Source organism: Sceloporus undulatus, chromosome 6 (assembly GCF_019175285.1).
Source record: "Sceloporus undulatus isolate JIND9_A2432 ecotype Alabama chromosome 6, SceUnd_v1.1, whole genome shotgun sequence".
Taxonomy (NCBI): Eukaryota; Metazoa; Chordata; class Lepidosauria; order Squamata; family Phrynosomatidae; genus Sceloporus; species Sceloporus undulatus.
Window position 1 is genome coordinate 116,810,874 of NC_056527.1, and position 18,759 is coordinate 116,829,632.

Below are 18,759 nucleotides of genomic sequence, written 5' to 3' on the forward strand. Positions count from 1 at the left end.
ATCTCGCTACTTCCACAAAGTTGGGACACAAAGCAGCTTACAAATTAAAAGTTATTAGGCATCCTAAACTTAAGCATCAACCACCATTGCACAAGTATGCCATTCAGGTAAAAAAGACCAGTTCTAGTAAATGAGTAACACAAAAGCACACACATATACTTACTGCTTAGCTGTGCCCCACAACTGTGCCATGCCTTCCCTTCAGAGATCTGACTAGTGCTTCATTTTGGTACCAAGGGAAAGCATGGCTGGTTGATGAAAACCTGACAGGTCTAACAGATTCATTCCAAAATGCCAAGGCACATGGCTTTAAATTGTTTTTAACCTTTAGAAACCATTTTTAAAACTTGCTAAATTATTTAATATGCTTTTTAATATGTCTGTTTTTTTAATGATTTCAGATTCTTTTAATCTGCTTAAATAGATTTTACTTGTAAGCTGCCCTGATATATGGTATTTGTTGTTGTGTCCCTTCAAGTCATTCCCGACTTTATGGTGACCCTATTGTGGGGTTTTCTTGGCACAATGTGTTCAGAGGAGGTTCACTATTGCCATCCTCTGTGGCTGAGTGTGATTTGCCAAAGGTCACCCAGTAGTTTCATATAAACATTATTTATTATTAGTGGGTACAGTGGGTCCTTGAGATCCGCTGGAGTTTGGTTCCAGGACTTGTTGTGGACACCAAAATCCATGGATGTTCAAGTCCCCTTAAATACAATGATATAGTAAAATGGTATCTCTTCCTTAAAATGGCAAAATCAAGGTTTGTGTGGGGTTTTTTTAATTCATATATTTTTAAAAATATTTTGAAGCCATGGATGGTTAAACCCATGTATAAGGAACTCATGGATATGAAGGGTCAACTATATTACAGTCAACCCTCCTTATCCATGGATGTTTTATCCACAGACTGAAGCATCCACAGTTTGAAAATATTCAAAAGAGTATAAATTCCAAATAGCAAACCTTGATTTTTCTACTTTATATAAGGAACACCATTTTATTATGCCATTATATTTAATGGGACTTGAGCATCCACGGATTTTGTTATCCACGGAGAGTCCTGGAACCAAATGCCAGCAGATAACAAGGTCGCACTGAAGTAAATAATAATAATAATAATAATAATAATAATAATAATACCACCAGTGTCATCACTAGGTTTGGTGTCACGCAGTGCAGTGACTCATGGTGTCACCCCATGGACCTCTTGAGATGGGAATGCAAAGGAGGATCTCACCCCAGGGAACCCAGCATCCTGCCACCACTTTCCCCAGTTGAGAAGGCAAAGCTGGGACATGCGCCCCACTGAGCAAGAATATATGTATTTATTACCCTCACCTTCCCAAAAAGAAGCAACACACCAAGGAGAGTCCCCCACTTTCAGCAGAAATGCCTTACTGCTGCCCAATGTCATCCCCTCTGATGGTGTCACCCAGAGCGGTCCTCAGTCCTTGCACTCCCTATTGAAACCACTGATAATAGTTACAGCTCCTTCCTTTTCAGTACCTTGTGTGTATTACAGCAAGAGATGCAACATCGTCACTGAATGCTATTCAGGAGGAGGTGCCGTATTCCAGAAAAAGTAAAGAAACGCACGTGTTCTTTCCTCCCTCCCTCTCTCCCTGCTTCAGAAAAAGAACATTTTCAAAATGGAGGAGGAAACTCACTAGCATGTTAAAATACTGTATATCAAAGGTACAGCTTCCCAGTGGTTTCAGAAGGAAGACGACAGTTTTAAACAATTATAGGTCTATGAGAGACTGTAGAGGTCATCCATCTTGACCCCGCCACATACACCGGGGCAGAATCTGTCACGCCCAAGTCACCTCCATGAGAAGAGTTGGCAGAAAAGAAGAAGAAATGGCTACCCTCAAATTACACTTTTCCCACAAGCAAAGCAGCGGGAAGATAAAGGACCTCCAAGGCCAGAGGTTTCTCTAAAGCAGGGAGTCCGCTGAGTTGGATTGGTTTGTCCCAATCTAAAAATCAGATGCTACTTTGGGAATGTTGTGGACACAAGATGTAGGATTTGGACCTATCGGGAATGGCACATTTCAGGAAAGGGAGGTGGTGTTTTGGATGGGGAAAAAAGCAAAGGGGGGGGGGGGACATTATTCTTCATGCACAAATTGCCTGACGGAGAGCTATAAAGACAAACACCTTCAACAAGTTGACATCTGTCTGCCAACGAATCACAGGCAACTCCCCAAGTGTCGAGCGAAGGAAAAATATTTTACAAGGAGCCAAACCGCTGCTATACCCAGCTTGACTTCTGGTTTGCAGCTTTTGTCAACTGCCAACCCAAAACAGGTAAGAGGATTGCTATTATTGGATCAACTTCAGCGAGGGAGGAAAGGAAAGAGCTTGCTAGCTGCTCAGAACTTTTCACGCCGCCATATGGAAGAGGACAGCTTGCGCAGAGAGCTCCACGTAGGTTGAAAAACCACTTCTCTCCACATTGGGAGGCTGGTCTGGCAATGCATTTGTTGTGTGCCTCAAAGTCATTTTTTGACTTAGGGAGACCCTCGGCTCCGGAGAGCAGGATTTGAATCCCAGCTTGGCCTTGAAACCCACTGAGTGGCCTTGAGCAAGTCACGCTCTCTCAGCCTCCAAGGAGGGCAAAGGCAAACCTCCTCTGAAGTTCTGAGCCAATCTTGCCAAGAAAACACCATGATAGGTTGGCCTTAGGGTTGCCATAAGTCAGAAACGACATGAAGGCATACCCCAACAAAGGCAAATCCATCATGGGATTTTACATGGCAAGTTTCTTCAAAGGAGGTTTGCTATTGCCTTCCTCTGAGGTGGAGAGAGTGTTACTTGTCCAAAGTCACCCAGTGGGTTTTTATGCTCGAATAGCAAATTGAACCCTGATCTTCAGAGTTATAATCCAAAACGCAAATCACTACATTATGTTGGCTCTACCAGCAATGCAGATGGCTACAATTTTTCAGCACAAAATGTTTCACAATCTTTATTAAGACCATCTACCTACCACCACCTTGAAATGGAGCCCATAGTTATTCCGCTCAGAAGAAACTGAGGCAAAAAAGGAAGGTAAGGCCTACAGCTGCTGAAGGCCATGGAGGGACCCTGGGTCCATCCATGGGGCCAAGCTGGCTCAAATTAACATCTCTTTGCTGGTCTTGCCAGAAACATTCACATAGACATGGCCTTTGGCTGCAAATCCCAGTAGCAACTCCACATCTATGATGCTTTCACAAACAGCCTTAAACCCAGTTGGACTCCTCAAAGGAAAGAGAGCTTGTGTGGACTTAGTTGTCTTCAAAACCTTATGCCACGATCGTTTTTGTTTTTAAAGTCTTCCAGGTGCATGGGACGTCTTGTTGGTCTGTAGGCTATACCATCCTGAAAAACTTTAGGATATGCCATCTTGAGCAGACAAACATGGAAAACATGTTGGAAATTGTTCCTTGGTGATAATGGATCAGTGAGCATCTCTGGAGCAGTCCTTGTTCCCCAGGAACTGAGATGACAAATGTCTTAATAGAAATCTCAACAGCAGCTGTCCTAAGCTTTGAAGTGTGTTATATCCCACCAATGACTCTTTGCGATATTCAGCCCCTCTGTCAAAGTACCTGAATCTTGTCATGGTAGAAACCAAAGCTAGGATTTTTTCCTTTCAGAAGGAGAAAAGTGATCTCCATGCAGGAATTCTGTTATGGGGGTTTTAGGGATTAAAACTGCAGTACAGGTTGATTCTCCCTTACCTGGAATTCCAAAATCTAAAATATTTCACAAAGCAAACCTTTTTCATGGGTGGCTGAGATAGTGAATCTTTTGCTTCCAGGTGTTTTGCTGTACACAAACTTTGTTTCATGCACAAAGTTATTAAAAATAGTGTGTATAAAATTATCTTCAGGTTATGCGTATAATGTCCACGGCATCTCATTTGTTGTTGTAGTTATTGCTGTTGTTGTGTGCCTTCAAGTTGTTTCTGACCTATGGTGACCCTAAGATGAACCTATCATGGGGTTTTCTTGGCAAGATTTGTTCAGAGGAGGTTGCCATTGTCATCCTCAGAGGCTGAGAGATTCTGACTTGCCCATGGTCACCCAATGGGTTTCATAGCTGAGCTGGGAACTGAACCTTGGTCTCCAGAGTTGTAGCCCAGCACTTAAGTCACTATGCCATGCTGGATCATTATGGGCATATGTGCAATTAGAGGCATTCTGAAATTCCCAAAAAGGCAAAATCCAAAACACTTCTGGTCCCAAGCATTTCACATAAGAGAGACTCAACCTGCCGTATTCTTGGGAGTAACCACAAACACATAAAAAGAAAAATTCCATTTATCGTTGAAAAGGATCCTGAATCCCATCTAGATTTCTTCTGTGGTGGTATGTACAGTCGTCCCTTGGTATCCACTGGTTGTAGGACCCTCCATTGATACCAAATCTGTGGATGCTCATGTCCCATTAAATAAAATGGCATAGTAAAATTGAGTGCCTTATATAAAATGACAAAATCAAGGTTTATTTTAGGGAATTCATAAATTTTTGAATATTTTCAAACCATGGATGTTTGAATCTGTGGATAAAGAATCTTGTGGATACATAGGGCTGACTGTACTTCGCCAAGTACAGTAGACCCTTAGTATCTGTTGGAGTTTGGTTCCAGGACCCCCATCAATACCAAAATCCGTGGATCCTCAAATCCCTTTAAATACTATGGTGTAGTAAAATGGTGTCCCTTATATAAAATGGCATATTCAAGTTTTGCTTTCTGGAATTTATACATTTTTGAATATTTCCAAGCTGTGGATGATTGAATCTGTGGATAAGGAATTTATGGACACAGAGTGCCAACTGTATAGGACCAATGTAGAACTTCTGTTTTGATGTGCAAACATTTGCCTCCTTCCCAGGACACTTGGATTTTTCCCATTTCTGCCTATGCTGGCTGGAAGTCAAACAGCACCACTGTGTTGGCCAGACCAAAGTTGCGGTATGACACCCTGTCTGTATCTATCTGTACAACACAGAGTTAAACCGCAGATTTTAGCAGTGAGTTCCTTTCTCCAGAGAACTGTGGGAAGAAAGATAGAGATCTTGAAAGCTTCAACGCTACCACCCAACTAGGATTCTCAAGATCCTTTGTGGAGGAACCATGGTGGTCAAACTTTGCAATCGCCTGATACATATCTGCAGCAAAACAGATGTGCATGTTGTCGATCCGACCTATTTCTCCAAGAGTGAAACGAGAGGAGATGTTCCAGAAAAATAAAAACCACAAAAGGTTCTTATTTCTGAAGGGAAGAATGGCTGTTACCAAACAGGGTGGATGGCAGAATTGATTCTCAGCCTACGGTTGTGTGCCCACTTCTAAGAGGGCAGCCAACATTGACCTAGCTGAGGGGAGCTTTGCAAAAACACCATTTCAGCCGGAGCACAAAACTTTATTACACCCAAGCAAAGCATTTTATCAAAATTTGGAATCCGAACTATAATAAGGTGGACATTTTGCAAAGTCTCTAAAGTAACTTTCTTTGCTTAAGGGCCAGGGGTTGAGAGGGTCATGCCAATCATTACAATTTAAACACATCTTGAAACTCAGCTCTCCTTTGGGAGTTTTTGGGATGGCATATCCTATAATAAGTGTACACTTTTCATAGGGGAACTAACTGCCTTATACCAGGTCAATTATTTCTCTCTTTTTAGCCAGTAATTGGCACTTCTCTAGCTGGCAGGTCCTCAGACAGAGAGAGAGGTCTTGCCAGAGCTTGGAAAAGTTACAGTATTCTTTTGGATTATGATTTCCAGAAGGGTCATGCTGGCTGGGGGATTCTGGGAGTCATAGTTCAAAACAGTAACTTTTCCAAGCTTTTGCATCATCTGCTACCCAACCACTTCAGTGAAAATACCAGAAATTCAGAGAGCCAGTTTGAGTGATGGGCTAGGACTTGGGTTCAAATCTCCATTCAAACATGGAAGCTCACTGGGTGATCTTGAGCAAGTCATACTCTCTCAGCCTATGAGGAGAGCAATGGCAAACCTCCTCTGGAAAAAAAAACTTACCAAGAAAACTCTATGAGAGAGTTGCCTTAAATTGGAGTCAACTTGAAGGCACAGAACAAAAAAGGATTTCACTATGAGCCGGCATGGTTTGCGTGCTGAACTCTGGAAGGCCAGGATTTGAATCTTTGCTCAGCTATGGAAACCTATTGGGTGACCCTGGATCATTCACACATTTCAGCCTCAGAGAAAGGCAATGACAAGCCACCTCTGAAATAAACCTTGCCAAGGAAACCCTAGGATAGGGTCACCATAATTCAATGTCCGTTTAAAGGCACATAGCAACAACCAACTTGGAGGCACATAACAACATTTGTATGCAAAGCGCGTAGACTCAACCAGTGAGCTATGATTCCTTCTTTAAGCCTGTCTGTACAACAACAGGGACTACAATCTTGTTTCTCAAACATGCGCACACACACACACACAAAGAATAAAGATCCAGTTTTCTGATTCTGTGCCATAACAATCTTGCAGTGGTGGGTTAAACATGGGTTGAATTGCCTATTGTGCTTGGGGCAATGTAGCCAAGTTATCCTCCCAACAATAATATGACTGTTGTATTACTCAAAGTTTTCAAAGTTTTGGCTTTGCTGAATCATGTCGCCGTCACACCACTTTGCTCATGAGACACACTCCTTCCCTGTCCCCTTCATTCATTTTCCCAGCTTATATAATCACTGTTGGGGCAGTTTGTTTCTCTTCTCTTTTAATAATCGTATAACTCAGGCTTCTGAAGGAAGGGTGCATTTCCACCCCTGTGACGTTGGGGATGGGAACTATTTTGGAGTTAATTCATCCGGAGTGGAAAAGAAAGACCTTTCGTAAAGAGGGTGGGGGTGCTGAACAGCTTTCAAAATGGGAATAGAAAGCAAACCCACATGTAGGAAAGTGCATGTATGGCATATGTATGGCACACACGGCAAGGATAGGCAGGTAAGGCTGCCAAGCATTATCTCTTCTATTGTTGTGTCCACACACATTGAAGAGTTACCCACATACAGCCTGTTAGTGCAGAGAGCCAGAGCGGTGTTGTAGTCTGAGTGCTGGACTAAGACTGGGAGATCAGGGTTCGAATACCTGCATGGCCATGGAAGTCCAATGAGTGACTATGGGTAAGTCACCCGCTCTCAGCCTCAAGAGGAAGGCCATGGCAAACCCCTCTCTGAACAGCTCTGGCCAAGAAAGCTCTTGGATAGTCCCCATAAGTCACTGTCAGTTTGAAGGCACATGATGACAATAACACACCAGGACCCCAAAGTGTGTGAAAATGGCCCCCTATAGCACTCTACATCTGGTTTTTCACACCTTTTGCAAATACAAAGCAGACCCATCAATCTTCATTGAGTTTAGGGCTTGCCATAAAGAGGTCTGGGGTTTGGGTACAGAGGACAGTATCTGGCCAGGTGACTAAAAATAAATGAATAAATGTAAAGTCCTCTTTTTTGCTGAAAAGCAAGCAACACCAGGGGCAATGGAGTCCCAATTATGTTGGGGGGGGGGGGCGGAATCACACCAAACTCACTCGCCTTTACATACTGACATGATGTATTACATATTATATCTAGACATCTATATATCTATATATCTCATCACCCTTGTTGCTTTTCCCCCTCACCATCTTGGGTGGGCCAGATCTCTGGGTGAATTTTTCCTGTTCAAAGGATGCCCTACCTTTGGGAGAGGTGGCCACCCAGTTAATTGGCTCATTAACCGATCGCATTGAAACACTCCTGTACATTGCAGAAACCTCAGCACAATGCAAGCCTCGAAGAAAGTGTGGAGTAACTTGCAATTTAATCACGAAAAGCTACAGCGGGAAGGAAAGGCCATCTTTGTTTCATTCCCTGTTTACAGTGACGAACCAAAACCAATATTGCCATGAAAATCACCATGGGTCTTGCAACATCCTAAAGTACCACCAAACAGACCGAAAACCTTTTAAGAAAAAAAGTTGATTAATCTATTCTTTGAAGGAGAAGAAGCTTCCAAACAGGAAAGCCGCAGAAAGACACATCAGTTCTCACCAAAGTAGCTCTCCAGAAGTGGTAGCTTTAATCCCACACTGCCAGATGCCAAAAAGAGATGAGCATTATTGCTGTCAGTTTGCTTCAGCTCATTCTGTGTCTGTGTGTGTTGTGTGTGTGTGTGTAATGAGCCAAATGGTGGGAAAGAGAGAGGAAACCGACAATGGGATGGCTGGGAGAGATAGCCTGACCACATTCTCAGCCATTCCACTCTGCTGAAGCAGGCAGAACAATTTGCAAAAGCGAAAGCTCTGTGTGGGCTCCTCTGGAAACAACTTTCCTAAGGAACAATCTTTGCTTGCATGGTTTTGAACAATCAAAGGCAATGCTGCAGGGCCAAGGTGTGGTGCAACTCCTCCATTTGAGGTGGGGTGCGTGTATGGGAAAGGGGGGGGGGTCACTTGACCTTCTGAAATTTTACACTTGGGTCCCAACCAAAAGGGAATCACAACCTTCTGTCTCTCCCTCCTGCTGACCCATCAGTTTCTTTTGGACTTCTCTCCAAAGAAACACACACAAATCAAGCATTCACACCCAGCCATTTCCAAATCCCCAGTGTTGCCAACGCAACAACAACCCATTTGAAAAAGAAGACTTCTGCTTGAACCCAACCAGAACTCCAAGAAAACCATGTTTCTATCATTGTCGCTGTGCACCTTCAAGTTGTTTTCAACTTATGGCGACCCTGAGGCAAACCTATCATGGGGCTTTCTTGGCAAGATTTGTTCAGAGATTTGCCATTGCTTTCCTTTAAGGCTGAGAGAGTGTGACTTGCCTAAGGTCGCCCAGTGGGTTTTATGGCCAGCGAGAGAATCGAACCCTGGTCTCCAGAGTTGCAATCCAACAGTCAAACCACTACGCCATGCTGGCTCTCCATGTTTCTAGAGCTGGTAGTTTCTGGAGACACAATCTACTACTGGGAAATTTTACCATTAATTTCCGTGGGAGTGGGGAATTGCAATGGACAGCATCTTTGCTCATCTCTCATTCATTTCAACAGGGCTTCTACTACCAAATGCCCATGGATGCCCATAGCAAAGACAAAGACTAGAGAGGAGATGCTCACCAGCCATTTGACCAGGCCTGTTTAGCCCAAGTTCTCCCTTTAAAATAGTTATATGCGTATTATAGAAACTTCAGTTTTATAATATCCTCCTGAGATCCAGGTTCTCCCTGAAAAGAGTACTGTTAGTAGCTTTCTCCCCACTATTTACACCCAGATACAATCTATATACTGTATTTAAAATACAAATTAAGGGAGAAAACCTTCTCTCTCCTTCCTGGATTGTTTCTCTCCCTGCACCTCCTATAGTTTAAAAGATCAGACATCTGCATTCATCCAAAAGTGAGCGAAGGGGGTGTAACTTTGGGAATATGGGATTACCATCCCTTCCTTTAGAAGGGATTAACATCCAGAATCCACAAAGCAGTGATACCTTTATGGTGCCAACCCAAAGGCATAAATCCATGCTGCATGCTTGCAAAGCTTCCAAAGCCTGCAACATGGATTTTATGCCTATGGGTTGGCCCCACAAAGGCATCACTCTTTGGTGGATTTTGGATGTTATCGCCCTTGGCTATATGGCCAACACGGCTACCCCCTGGATAGGTTTCAAAGGGATTGTTAAGGTATGGGAAAGAAAGGGGAGAGAAGAAAAGGTAAGGGAGGCGCAACGCACACACTTCCACACAGCATGATTTAAGCAAATAGACCTATTAAGCTCTAATATATATTTCTGTTGCTAGGGAGCGTTTTCTCGCATGGCTACAGTAGCACAAATTGTAGCACTTATGAATCACAGGATGTGTTTTTTTTCCTCCCTCCATCAAATGTGGAAGGGATTTTTTTCCCAAAAAACAACCACCATGCTTTCCTCTCCCCTTCCCTCCCACCCCAAAAAACCCCCAATCCTTCCAGCCTGCTGCTTTTATTCCTCCAAAAACTGATGTAATCCCAAATCCCAGTTTCTATTTAAATTATTGCAATTTAGCCACTGCTGCTGCCGCCGCCGCCTCCTTCTCCTCCTCTTGCTTTTTCCCAGCCCCCTTAAAAATGTGTAAGGAGCACTTGGGTTTCAGAAGTTATTGGGGGTTTTAGCCACAATTGTTAACAGATGGGAAGTCGGCTCTGGACTCCAGAGGAGAGAGACAGACTTTTTAGCAAGAGGAGTGTATTATGCTCTCTTATCCCATCTTGCAAACACCTCTAGTAAGCATCTCAAGCAGGCCTGAGAACTCCACTGAAAGGAAAATGAGTATCCAACAACAACTACACCTACAACAATTCATAGTTTGACCTATTAAAGCTATGATCTGGGGGGGGAAATGATGTATATGTGTGGGTGCATACATTTTAAAGTGAAATACAGCCAAGAAGTTTCTTTCTTGCTCTGAGCTAGTTTTCATTCATTTTTATTGTTCTGCGAGAAAAAACTTCCAAGGGGATGGCGCACCTTTTTAGAAAAAGAAAATATGATCCATGCACACAAAAAGAAAGAGAGAGGGAAAATGTGATCCATGCATGCAAAAAGAAAGAAAGAAAGAAAGAAAGAGGGGAAATAGGATCCAAAAGAAGGAAGGAAGGAAGGAAGGAAGGAAAGAAAGAAAGAAAGAAAGAAAGAAAGGGGAAGGAGGGAGGTGTTGTTGTCTAGAACCACACAAAAGACACCCACAAACCCCAGATAAGTGCAGGATGCAAAATCCAGAGAGAGACCCACCCAAGTCACAAATGTGGGAGTTCGCAGCATCAGCCCAGACACACCTTGCCTTTTCTGACAGTCCAAGGTGTGTGTGTCTTTTGTGAGTCCACAGAGTTTCCTAGCTGTTGCTCTGATAAAGGCCCCAATGTAAGCGATCCCACTTCGTTTCTGGATTCATTGGCCATGATTCCTAAATGACCATCAAAGACCTGCACATTAAGGATGGCTGAGACATGCCAGGATTCATGAGGATTTTCACCGAAACTAACTTTTATGTGTTTTCAGGGAGTGAGAGTGTCCCTCTCTGACACACACACTTGACATCTAACTTTAGGATGCTGTCAAAGTTGGAGTATATATACACACACTTGCATCTGAACTGCAGAAATAATGCAGTTTGACAGAAGTGCCACAACAAACTACAAGCCCCAGAACTCCATAGCATGGAGCCATGGCAGTTAAAGCGGTGTCAAACTGCATTATTTCTGCAGGCACACCCTTCAAATGAACATAACCTTTCCTTTCTTTAGATGCATGCCCAACCTCACCAAAGCCAGCCATCAAAAGAGCCCCCTCTTCAAAGAAAGAAGGCATTGCCCTTTAAAAGGAGACCCCCTCATCAAAAAACTATGGCATCCTGGATCTATAGAAGTTCATCCAACTAGAGCAAGGGCAGTCCACTTTTCTTCGCCCCTCTCCAAAATATTCAAAGAGAGTGAGAGAGAGAAAGTGAGGAGAAGGAAATGGAAACTTCCAAGTCTGCAATGTGTGTGTGTGTGTGTGTGTGTGTGTGTGTGTGTGTGTATATAAAGATCTGTCTTCAGTTTTATTATTTGGAGTAATAGGGGATGCCTTTGATGTTGGTTTCCTCCAAACTGACCATGGTCACCCCTTTTCCTATATATATTCCTGAATATATTCCTTATATATATTTCTTTTCCTATACATATATATATATATATAGGCATTTCAAACACTCCCTTCTTCAACTCTCTCCAACGTTTCCAAATTGTGAGCCTCCAAAGGAGATCTGAAACACACACACACAAAGTGCAACACAAAAGCACACGCAACAGGCCAAACCTAAGTCCATTTCTTCTTCTTCTTTCCTGACTGCTGAGGCTTCTTTTTGGTTGATGATGTGATTTGAGGTCTTATTTTGGGAGGAAAACCAAAGCAAGACACTTATCACCAGCTTGGAAAAGTTACCAATCTTTGGGCAGACTTTGGACCCTGTGTGTGAGTGAGTGAGTGTGTATTGTGTGCAAGGACACCCCCTTTTTTGCTCCACTTTCTTCCCCCCCCAGAAAGATAGAGAGAGACTTACTTTTTGTTGGAGGTGTTCCAGTAAATGGGTTCCAGGCTGAGTCCTTCGATGAACCAGAGTTCCAGCAAAGCGAAGAGGAGCCCAGTATAGAATCCAAGCCAGGAGATGCCCAGGGCCACCATCCTCACCGCGGGAGAGGCAGCAGCAAGGGCTCTCTTTTTCTTTCTTTCTTTCCTTCTCTTTCTCCTTCCCTTCTTTTGTTGTCCTCCTTTTTTTGACAATCGCAGCAGACACTCCAGACCAAATCCCAAGAGGCAGCTCAGCAAAGGCAGCCAAGAGAGTCAAGAAAGGCACTCGTTAAAGAGAGAAAGACTTTGGGAGAGAAAGGGAAAGAAGAAGAAGAGAAAAAGGAGAGTGGGATCAGGAAAGTTAGATCGATGCTGGGCTTTTTGGCAGCAGTTTGGCGGAGGATCCGGAAAGTTTGAGAGCCAAAGATGGAGCCAGTTTTTGGAGGAAAAGAGGCATCTTTTGGGGTGGTCCTTTTTTGAGGGGGGCAGGGAAAGGAAAAGGAAAGAAGAAAGAAACAGGGGGAAAGGAAGGAGAGGAGAGGAGAGAGGAAGATCCAGACTAAAAAAAGAAGAGAAGAATGCCCAAATGTTGGGGGGAAGGGGGTCCTGGCCTGCCCTGGGCTCCTTGCCTGTTGTGGGTCCCTCTTTGCAGAGATCTTTTCAGGGGGGTGTTGAAAGGAGGAGGGGGAAAGTGGGCAAGAAAGGAGAAGAAGAAGGAGAAGAAAGAAGGGGGGCAGAGGAAGAAGAATTCCTGCCCAGCCACTGCCCCCTCCTCCTTCTTTCCCCCCCTTTTCTTCCCCTCCCAGATCCTCCTCTCAATCTTGGTTTTTTGCTGGAGCTCTCCTTCTTTCACCCCCCTCTTCCTCTCCTTCTTTTCTTTCAACTCCTCCTTTGCAAAAAACCAACAACACAAAATCCCTCAGCAATGAAGAACTCCCCACGATGAAGCCGGAATCAGGAGGAGATTTTTTCTCCTCCCTTTTTCCTCCTTTTTTCCCCTTTTTTTCTTTTTTTTTCAAGAGACAGAGAGAGAGAAAGAGAAAGGGAGGAGAGAGAGAGAAAAAAAAGAATTGGTGAATGCGAAAGAGTGGAATGAAGAGAGAGTCCAAAAAAGGCTTTCAGGGAGCTGGAGTCAGAGGAGATGAAAGAAGATACGGAGTCAGGACTCTGCAGACAGAAAAGAGGGAGAAGGAGAAGACAAACACACACACACAACCACACACACACACACACACATATATATATATACACACACACAGCACACAGCCTCCAGTGAAAGAGGAATAAGAGAGGGAAAGAGAAAGGAGGAGGGGAAGGAATGGAGAGAGAGAAAGAAAGATGCCAACTAAATGCCAGCAGGGTTCCCTGCAAAAACAGAATATATATGTATGTATGTATGTTTTTAGTGTATATATGTATACACACACACACATGTGTATATAAATACACACACACCACACACCTATTTGCACACACACCAATTTAGACCCAGCCATTCTTCAGTGTAGAGATGGCAAAGAAAGAAACCAAATGGCAGAATTAGTTGTGAAGTGTGTTTTAAAAATAATAATATAAATGCAAATATGCATAATATTATATATATATATATATATATATATATATATATTTGTATATGTATATTCTATTTTAAAATGATTCTTTTCCAAGGTGCCATCCTGGCTCCTGGCTCTGGCAGTGCCTCCCCAGGTAAATGCCAGCCAGGCTGATGAATGGCAGGGCTGGTTTTTCATGGAGTCAGCAGAATTATATATAGAAGGAATTGTTGGGAAGAGGGAGGCAGGGAGAGGGTTATTGGCCAAATCTCTCCCAAGGTTTGGGAAGGTGGAGGGGGTTTTGGAGGAGAGTGGGCTGGGCACCTGTGGCTGGCATTGTGGAGAAAAGGTGGGCCAAGGGCTTTAGATCCCAGTCCAGCAGGGCATCCTCCTGCACAAACTCTTTGGAAATGGATAGCAAAGTCTGTGCATCCAGACCACCGATGATGGGATTCTGCCTTGCGGACAGCTACGTTTTTGGAGAGGAATAAAATCCTGAATTTTCCAGAGCGTCCTGGAAGGGTGAGAGAGTCAACTTGCTCTCTTTGTTGTGGTTGTATGCCTTCAAACCATTTCTGACTTATGGTGACCCTAGTTCTCTTGGCAAGTTTCTTCAGAGAGGGTTTGCCATGGCTTTCCTCTGAGGCTGAGAGAGTGTGACTTGCCCAGGGTCACCCAGTGTGTTTCCAGGGCAAAGGTAGGATTCAAACCCAGGTCCCTAGAGTCCTAGTCCAAAACTCAAACCACTATGCTTCTTGGTCAATCTCTGAAATTTGGCATAGGACTACATCTCCCATCACAGCAGCATTGCCCTGCCCAGAAGAAGCCAGGCCTGTGGAATCTCTGCTTTCCCAATGTCTGAGGAAGTAGACCTTAGTCCACAAAAGGTCATGATGCCAATTTCTTTCTTTCAGTCTCAAAGGTGGTACAAGACCTCTTTACATATGGCTTTTCCAATGGTGCAAGTTTTGTCAAGGCCACAGAAGATGGAAATGATGTAACACAAGAGCTGGATTCCAACTGGAAACTCAGTGAATTTAGCAAAATCAGCATCAGTCACGATTATGCATCAAGGATGACTGGATCTGAATTCTGTTTCATGGGAGCTATAGTAGACATGGCACAGAGGTTTAAGTGTTGGGATGATTTTATATATGCTGTTAGCCACCTTGGGTCCTACTTTGAAAGAAAAGCTGGATGAAAATAAAAGAGTAAGAATGGGTATAAGAATCTGGAGACCAGTGTTCAGTTCTCAGCTCATCTATGAAACCCACTGGATCACTTTGGGGAAGTCACACTCTCTCAGCCTCCAGGGAAGGCAATGGCAAACTTCCTCTGAACAAATCATGCCAAGAAAACTCCATGATAGGTTCCCCTTCGGGTCGCCATTTGTTGGAAACGATTTGAAGGCACTCAACAACAACAGCAACAATATTATTTTAAAGCATTTGTTTTCTAATTGCTTTTATCATAGCAGGTTGTTTATTAATCCATCATCATTAGTACGTTCATTGATGGCCAAAAGTCATGACCAAAAGCTTAAACTGCACAAAACATTTAAGATCAAAAGTCCAAAAGGCACCCCATAATTTAACATAAAGTTCCCAAGGATTATTATTAATACTGCTAACAATTAATCCAATACCCTCTTTTTTCTTTTCTTGCATCCATAGCATCCAGTGACAAGGAGTTCCGCTCAGAAGGAGCTCAGGCTCAGGCTTGTTCCTGTTCTCATGAAGCAAGCAGTGGAGCAGGTACTTTGAAAATGTTAGCAAGCCACTTCTCCTAAAGTAAAAGCCATGGGAAGATCATACCCTCCAACTGTCCCAATTTGGCAGGGACAGTCCCATTTTTTGATAAGCTCTTTTTGTCATGGCCTTTGGCTAATACAATAAACGTTGACTTGAAATTTAATCCTCTGCTGTCCCATTATTCCACCTGCTTTTAAAAGGTCCTAGTTTCTCTCTCCTCCTCCCCACATTCCTCCTTTGCCCTTCGCTTCCTTGCATTGCTGCAAATTGAGTCCAAGGTGCAAAAGTCATTCACATTCAGTTAACCCAGAAGAAGGGAGAGGAGAGGAAGGGTCAAAATCTTGCGTTTCCCAATAGACTCAGGCAAAAGCAAATTGCCATGGCCTCTCCTAGATTCCTCATTCATGACTTTTGCTGTCTTGATCGCACTCTGTTGTTGCTTGGTCACATGTATCTCAGTTTTAATCAGTTGGTAGCATGGCGTAGTGGTTTGAGCATTGGACTACAACTCTGGAAACCAGGGTACAAATTCCCACTCAGCCATGGAAACTTACTGGGGGGGGGGGGGGTTTGGGCAAGTCACACTCTCTCAGCCTCCGGGGAAGATGATGGCATACCTCCTCTGAAAAAATATTGCCAAGAAAACCCTATGATAGGTTCTCTTTTGGCTTTCCATAAGTCTGAAACGACTTCAAGGTACACAACAACAACAACAACAACAACAACAACAGGCATGGACCCATGGTGAAATGACCCCACAACTTCTGAGCAGATGTACACTTGATGTACCTAGATATACTTTTTGTGTTGCACACATACAACTGGCCCAAGAGGTGTCTGTGTGTGATTCCTTCTGCCACATGAGTGTTGAATCTCTTTCTACACTTTGATACATTTTTGGGTGTATCGACACTGTAGAAATAATGCAGTTTGATACCACTTTAAATGCTGCGGCTCCATCCTATGGAATCCTAGGGTTTGTAGTTTCACAAGGTCTTTCTCCTTCACTGCCAAAGACGGCTGGTGCCTCACCAAACTACAGATCCCAGGAGTCTGTAGCATGGCACTATGGCAGTTAAAGTGGTGTCAAACTGCATTATTTCTGCAGTGTAGATGCACCCTCTGCCATGGGTGCATCAGATGGAATCATAGGATGTGCAGTTTGCACTCTGGCAAGGAATTGTAAATGCCTTACCAAACTACAAATCCCAGGATTCCATAGGATTGAGCCATTACACTGACAGTGAGATCTGAGTTCTAGAACTGTGTGATGTGTTTTCAACATTATGACCTGAATCCCATAGAAATAAACAGTGTAAAATTGTGCCATGAGGTTGCTACATGTTCATGGATACTCACCTTGTTTGCATTTTGTTTAGCATTGTTATTTTTAACACGAAATAAATAATGTTTCCAAGGCGTGCTTAGAACTGCTGGCATCCCACAATGGGTTCTGCAGCTGACCACTTTGTATTAAACTATTCCCAGCAGGTTAAAAGTCTGGAAAAAAATTAATGCTAAAATAAATTATAATGTATGTAGGGGAAGGTATATCAGAAAGGACAGGTGTTTTTGCCCCGGTTTCCTTCCCTTCGCTCCAAGGATTCAAATGCAAGAATATGATGCATGGCATCCATTGCCTGAACTTAAGCATGTTTCTGAGCCTCAAGCCTTTTGAGAGACTGGAACCTTTCAGAGGATAATGGAATAGAAATTAAAAGAGTTTTTGAAACAGGGCGGGATAAAGGCCTAACATAAACAGGATTAAAATATAGTTTCTGTAACCCCCATCAAATGGTTAGTCCTGCCCAGATTAAAACAGACATATTGAATCAGTAGATCTGACATAAGCATTCACTAAACCAAATGTAACTGTGGATTAAAGCAAGTTTACATGTTGAGTTAAAGCAAGTGGAAGTGTTGAGTCTAAATGTTGACTAAACCAAGTTTAACTATTGATGAAAGGAAGCTGAACTATTTATTAAGACAAGATTAAATCAAAGTTTAACCACTGATTAAAGGAAGTGTAAAAAAATTATTAAAACAAGTTTAAATGTTGATTAAAATGTTTAACTAATATTAAAGTAAGTAGCAGCATTAATGAAACAAGTTTAACAGTTGATTGTGGGACGCTTAAAGTTTAAATGTTGATTAAACAAATTGTTAAAGTAAGTTTTATTATTCATTAAGCCAAGTTTAACAGTTGATTAAAGCAAGTTGAAGTGTTGATTAAATCAACATAAACTTGGATGAGGTGTAACAATTGATTAAAACAAGTTTAAATGCTGATTGTACATGTCTAACTGTTGTTAAAGTAAGATTATATGTCGATTAAACAAAGTAGTTGGCTAAACCAAGTTTAACCGTTAATTAAAGCAAACGTAAATGTTGATTAAAACAAGTTTAACTGTTGGTTAAAGCAAGCCAAAGTGCTGATTAAACCAAGTTTGTATACCAAAGCAAGTTCAACTGGTGGTTAAAGCAAGTTTAACTTTCCACTGATGCAGTAGCATCACCGCTAGTTGAGACCCACAATTGGACTTTTGTTGGTTTACTGAAATTAATTTGGTGGCTTTCTAGGGTTAGGGTGGGGTTTGTAAAGGTTGCTTGGGAAATGGGAGAATTCTGTATATTAAAATATAGACCTTGAAATACTCTCCCTGGCATCCCAAGAGCATCTTCTCTGTTTGGGAGGAAAATGGAAAATGAACCAAGTTCCAGAGGCAAAAGATCACCATCTAGAGGCAAAGACAGGGAAGCACAGCCCAGCGAGGAAGAACAAAGGTAAAAGAATGAAATAATAAATGAGCATTGTTGTTTTGGAAGGAGGCAGGGGGGACATTTTGGGGGGTGCAAAGAACAGCCCTGGACTGAGGCATTTACGCCAAATGCACTGCATTGCATTTTGTAGAAAATGAAAATATTGCTAAGGCAGGAAGACTGTCATTCCTGGAAATAAATTTGTCTTTTTAAGTGAGGAAACAGGAGGTAACAGCCCACCAGGAAAACAGCTGTAGTAACTGCTGGGTTATCATAGTTGAAATTACAAGTATTTCCATCTATTTTTCACCTCTGGAACCCTTTCCCAGCTTGGATGGCCCTCCAGGTGTGTTGGACTGCCGTACCCATCACCCCAGGCACTGGTTGGGGATGATGGGAGTTGTGGCCCACACACACCTGGAGGGCTGCCCAAGGTTGAGGAAGGGCTGTGTCGTGTTTATGGCAAGGCCAAAGAAGAAACCAGAGATGCATTTCAAGGGGCTCAGTTGGTGGACGTTTTTATGGAGCTTGCTAAACTGGAAAAGATACTGAAGAGCAAAGACATACAACTGAGCATGAAAGTCAGAATTGTCCAGGCC

The 18,759-nt window shown here is 42.9% G+C and overlaps 1 protein-coding gene across 3 annotated transcripts in view; it reads right to left on the reverse strand.

The window, feature by feature from the left end:
- Nucleotides 1-13,253, reverse strand: part of EFNB3 (ephrin B3) — a 74,145-nt gene extending 60,892 nt beyond the window's left edge. For all 3 annotated transcript variants that reach the window (XM_042476814.1, XM_042476815.1, XM_042476813.1), the window contains exon 1: nt 12,089-13,253. In XM_042476814.1, coding sequence (XP_042332748.1) covers nt 12,089-12,210 — 122 coding nt within the window. In that variant the 5' untranslated portion in view covers nt 12,211-13,253. The remainder of the gene's footprint in view (nt 1-12,088) is intronic.
- Nucleotides 13,254-18,759: the final 5,506 nt, after the last annotated feature.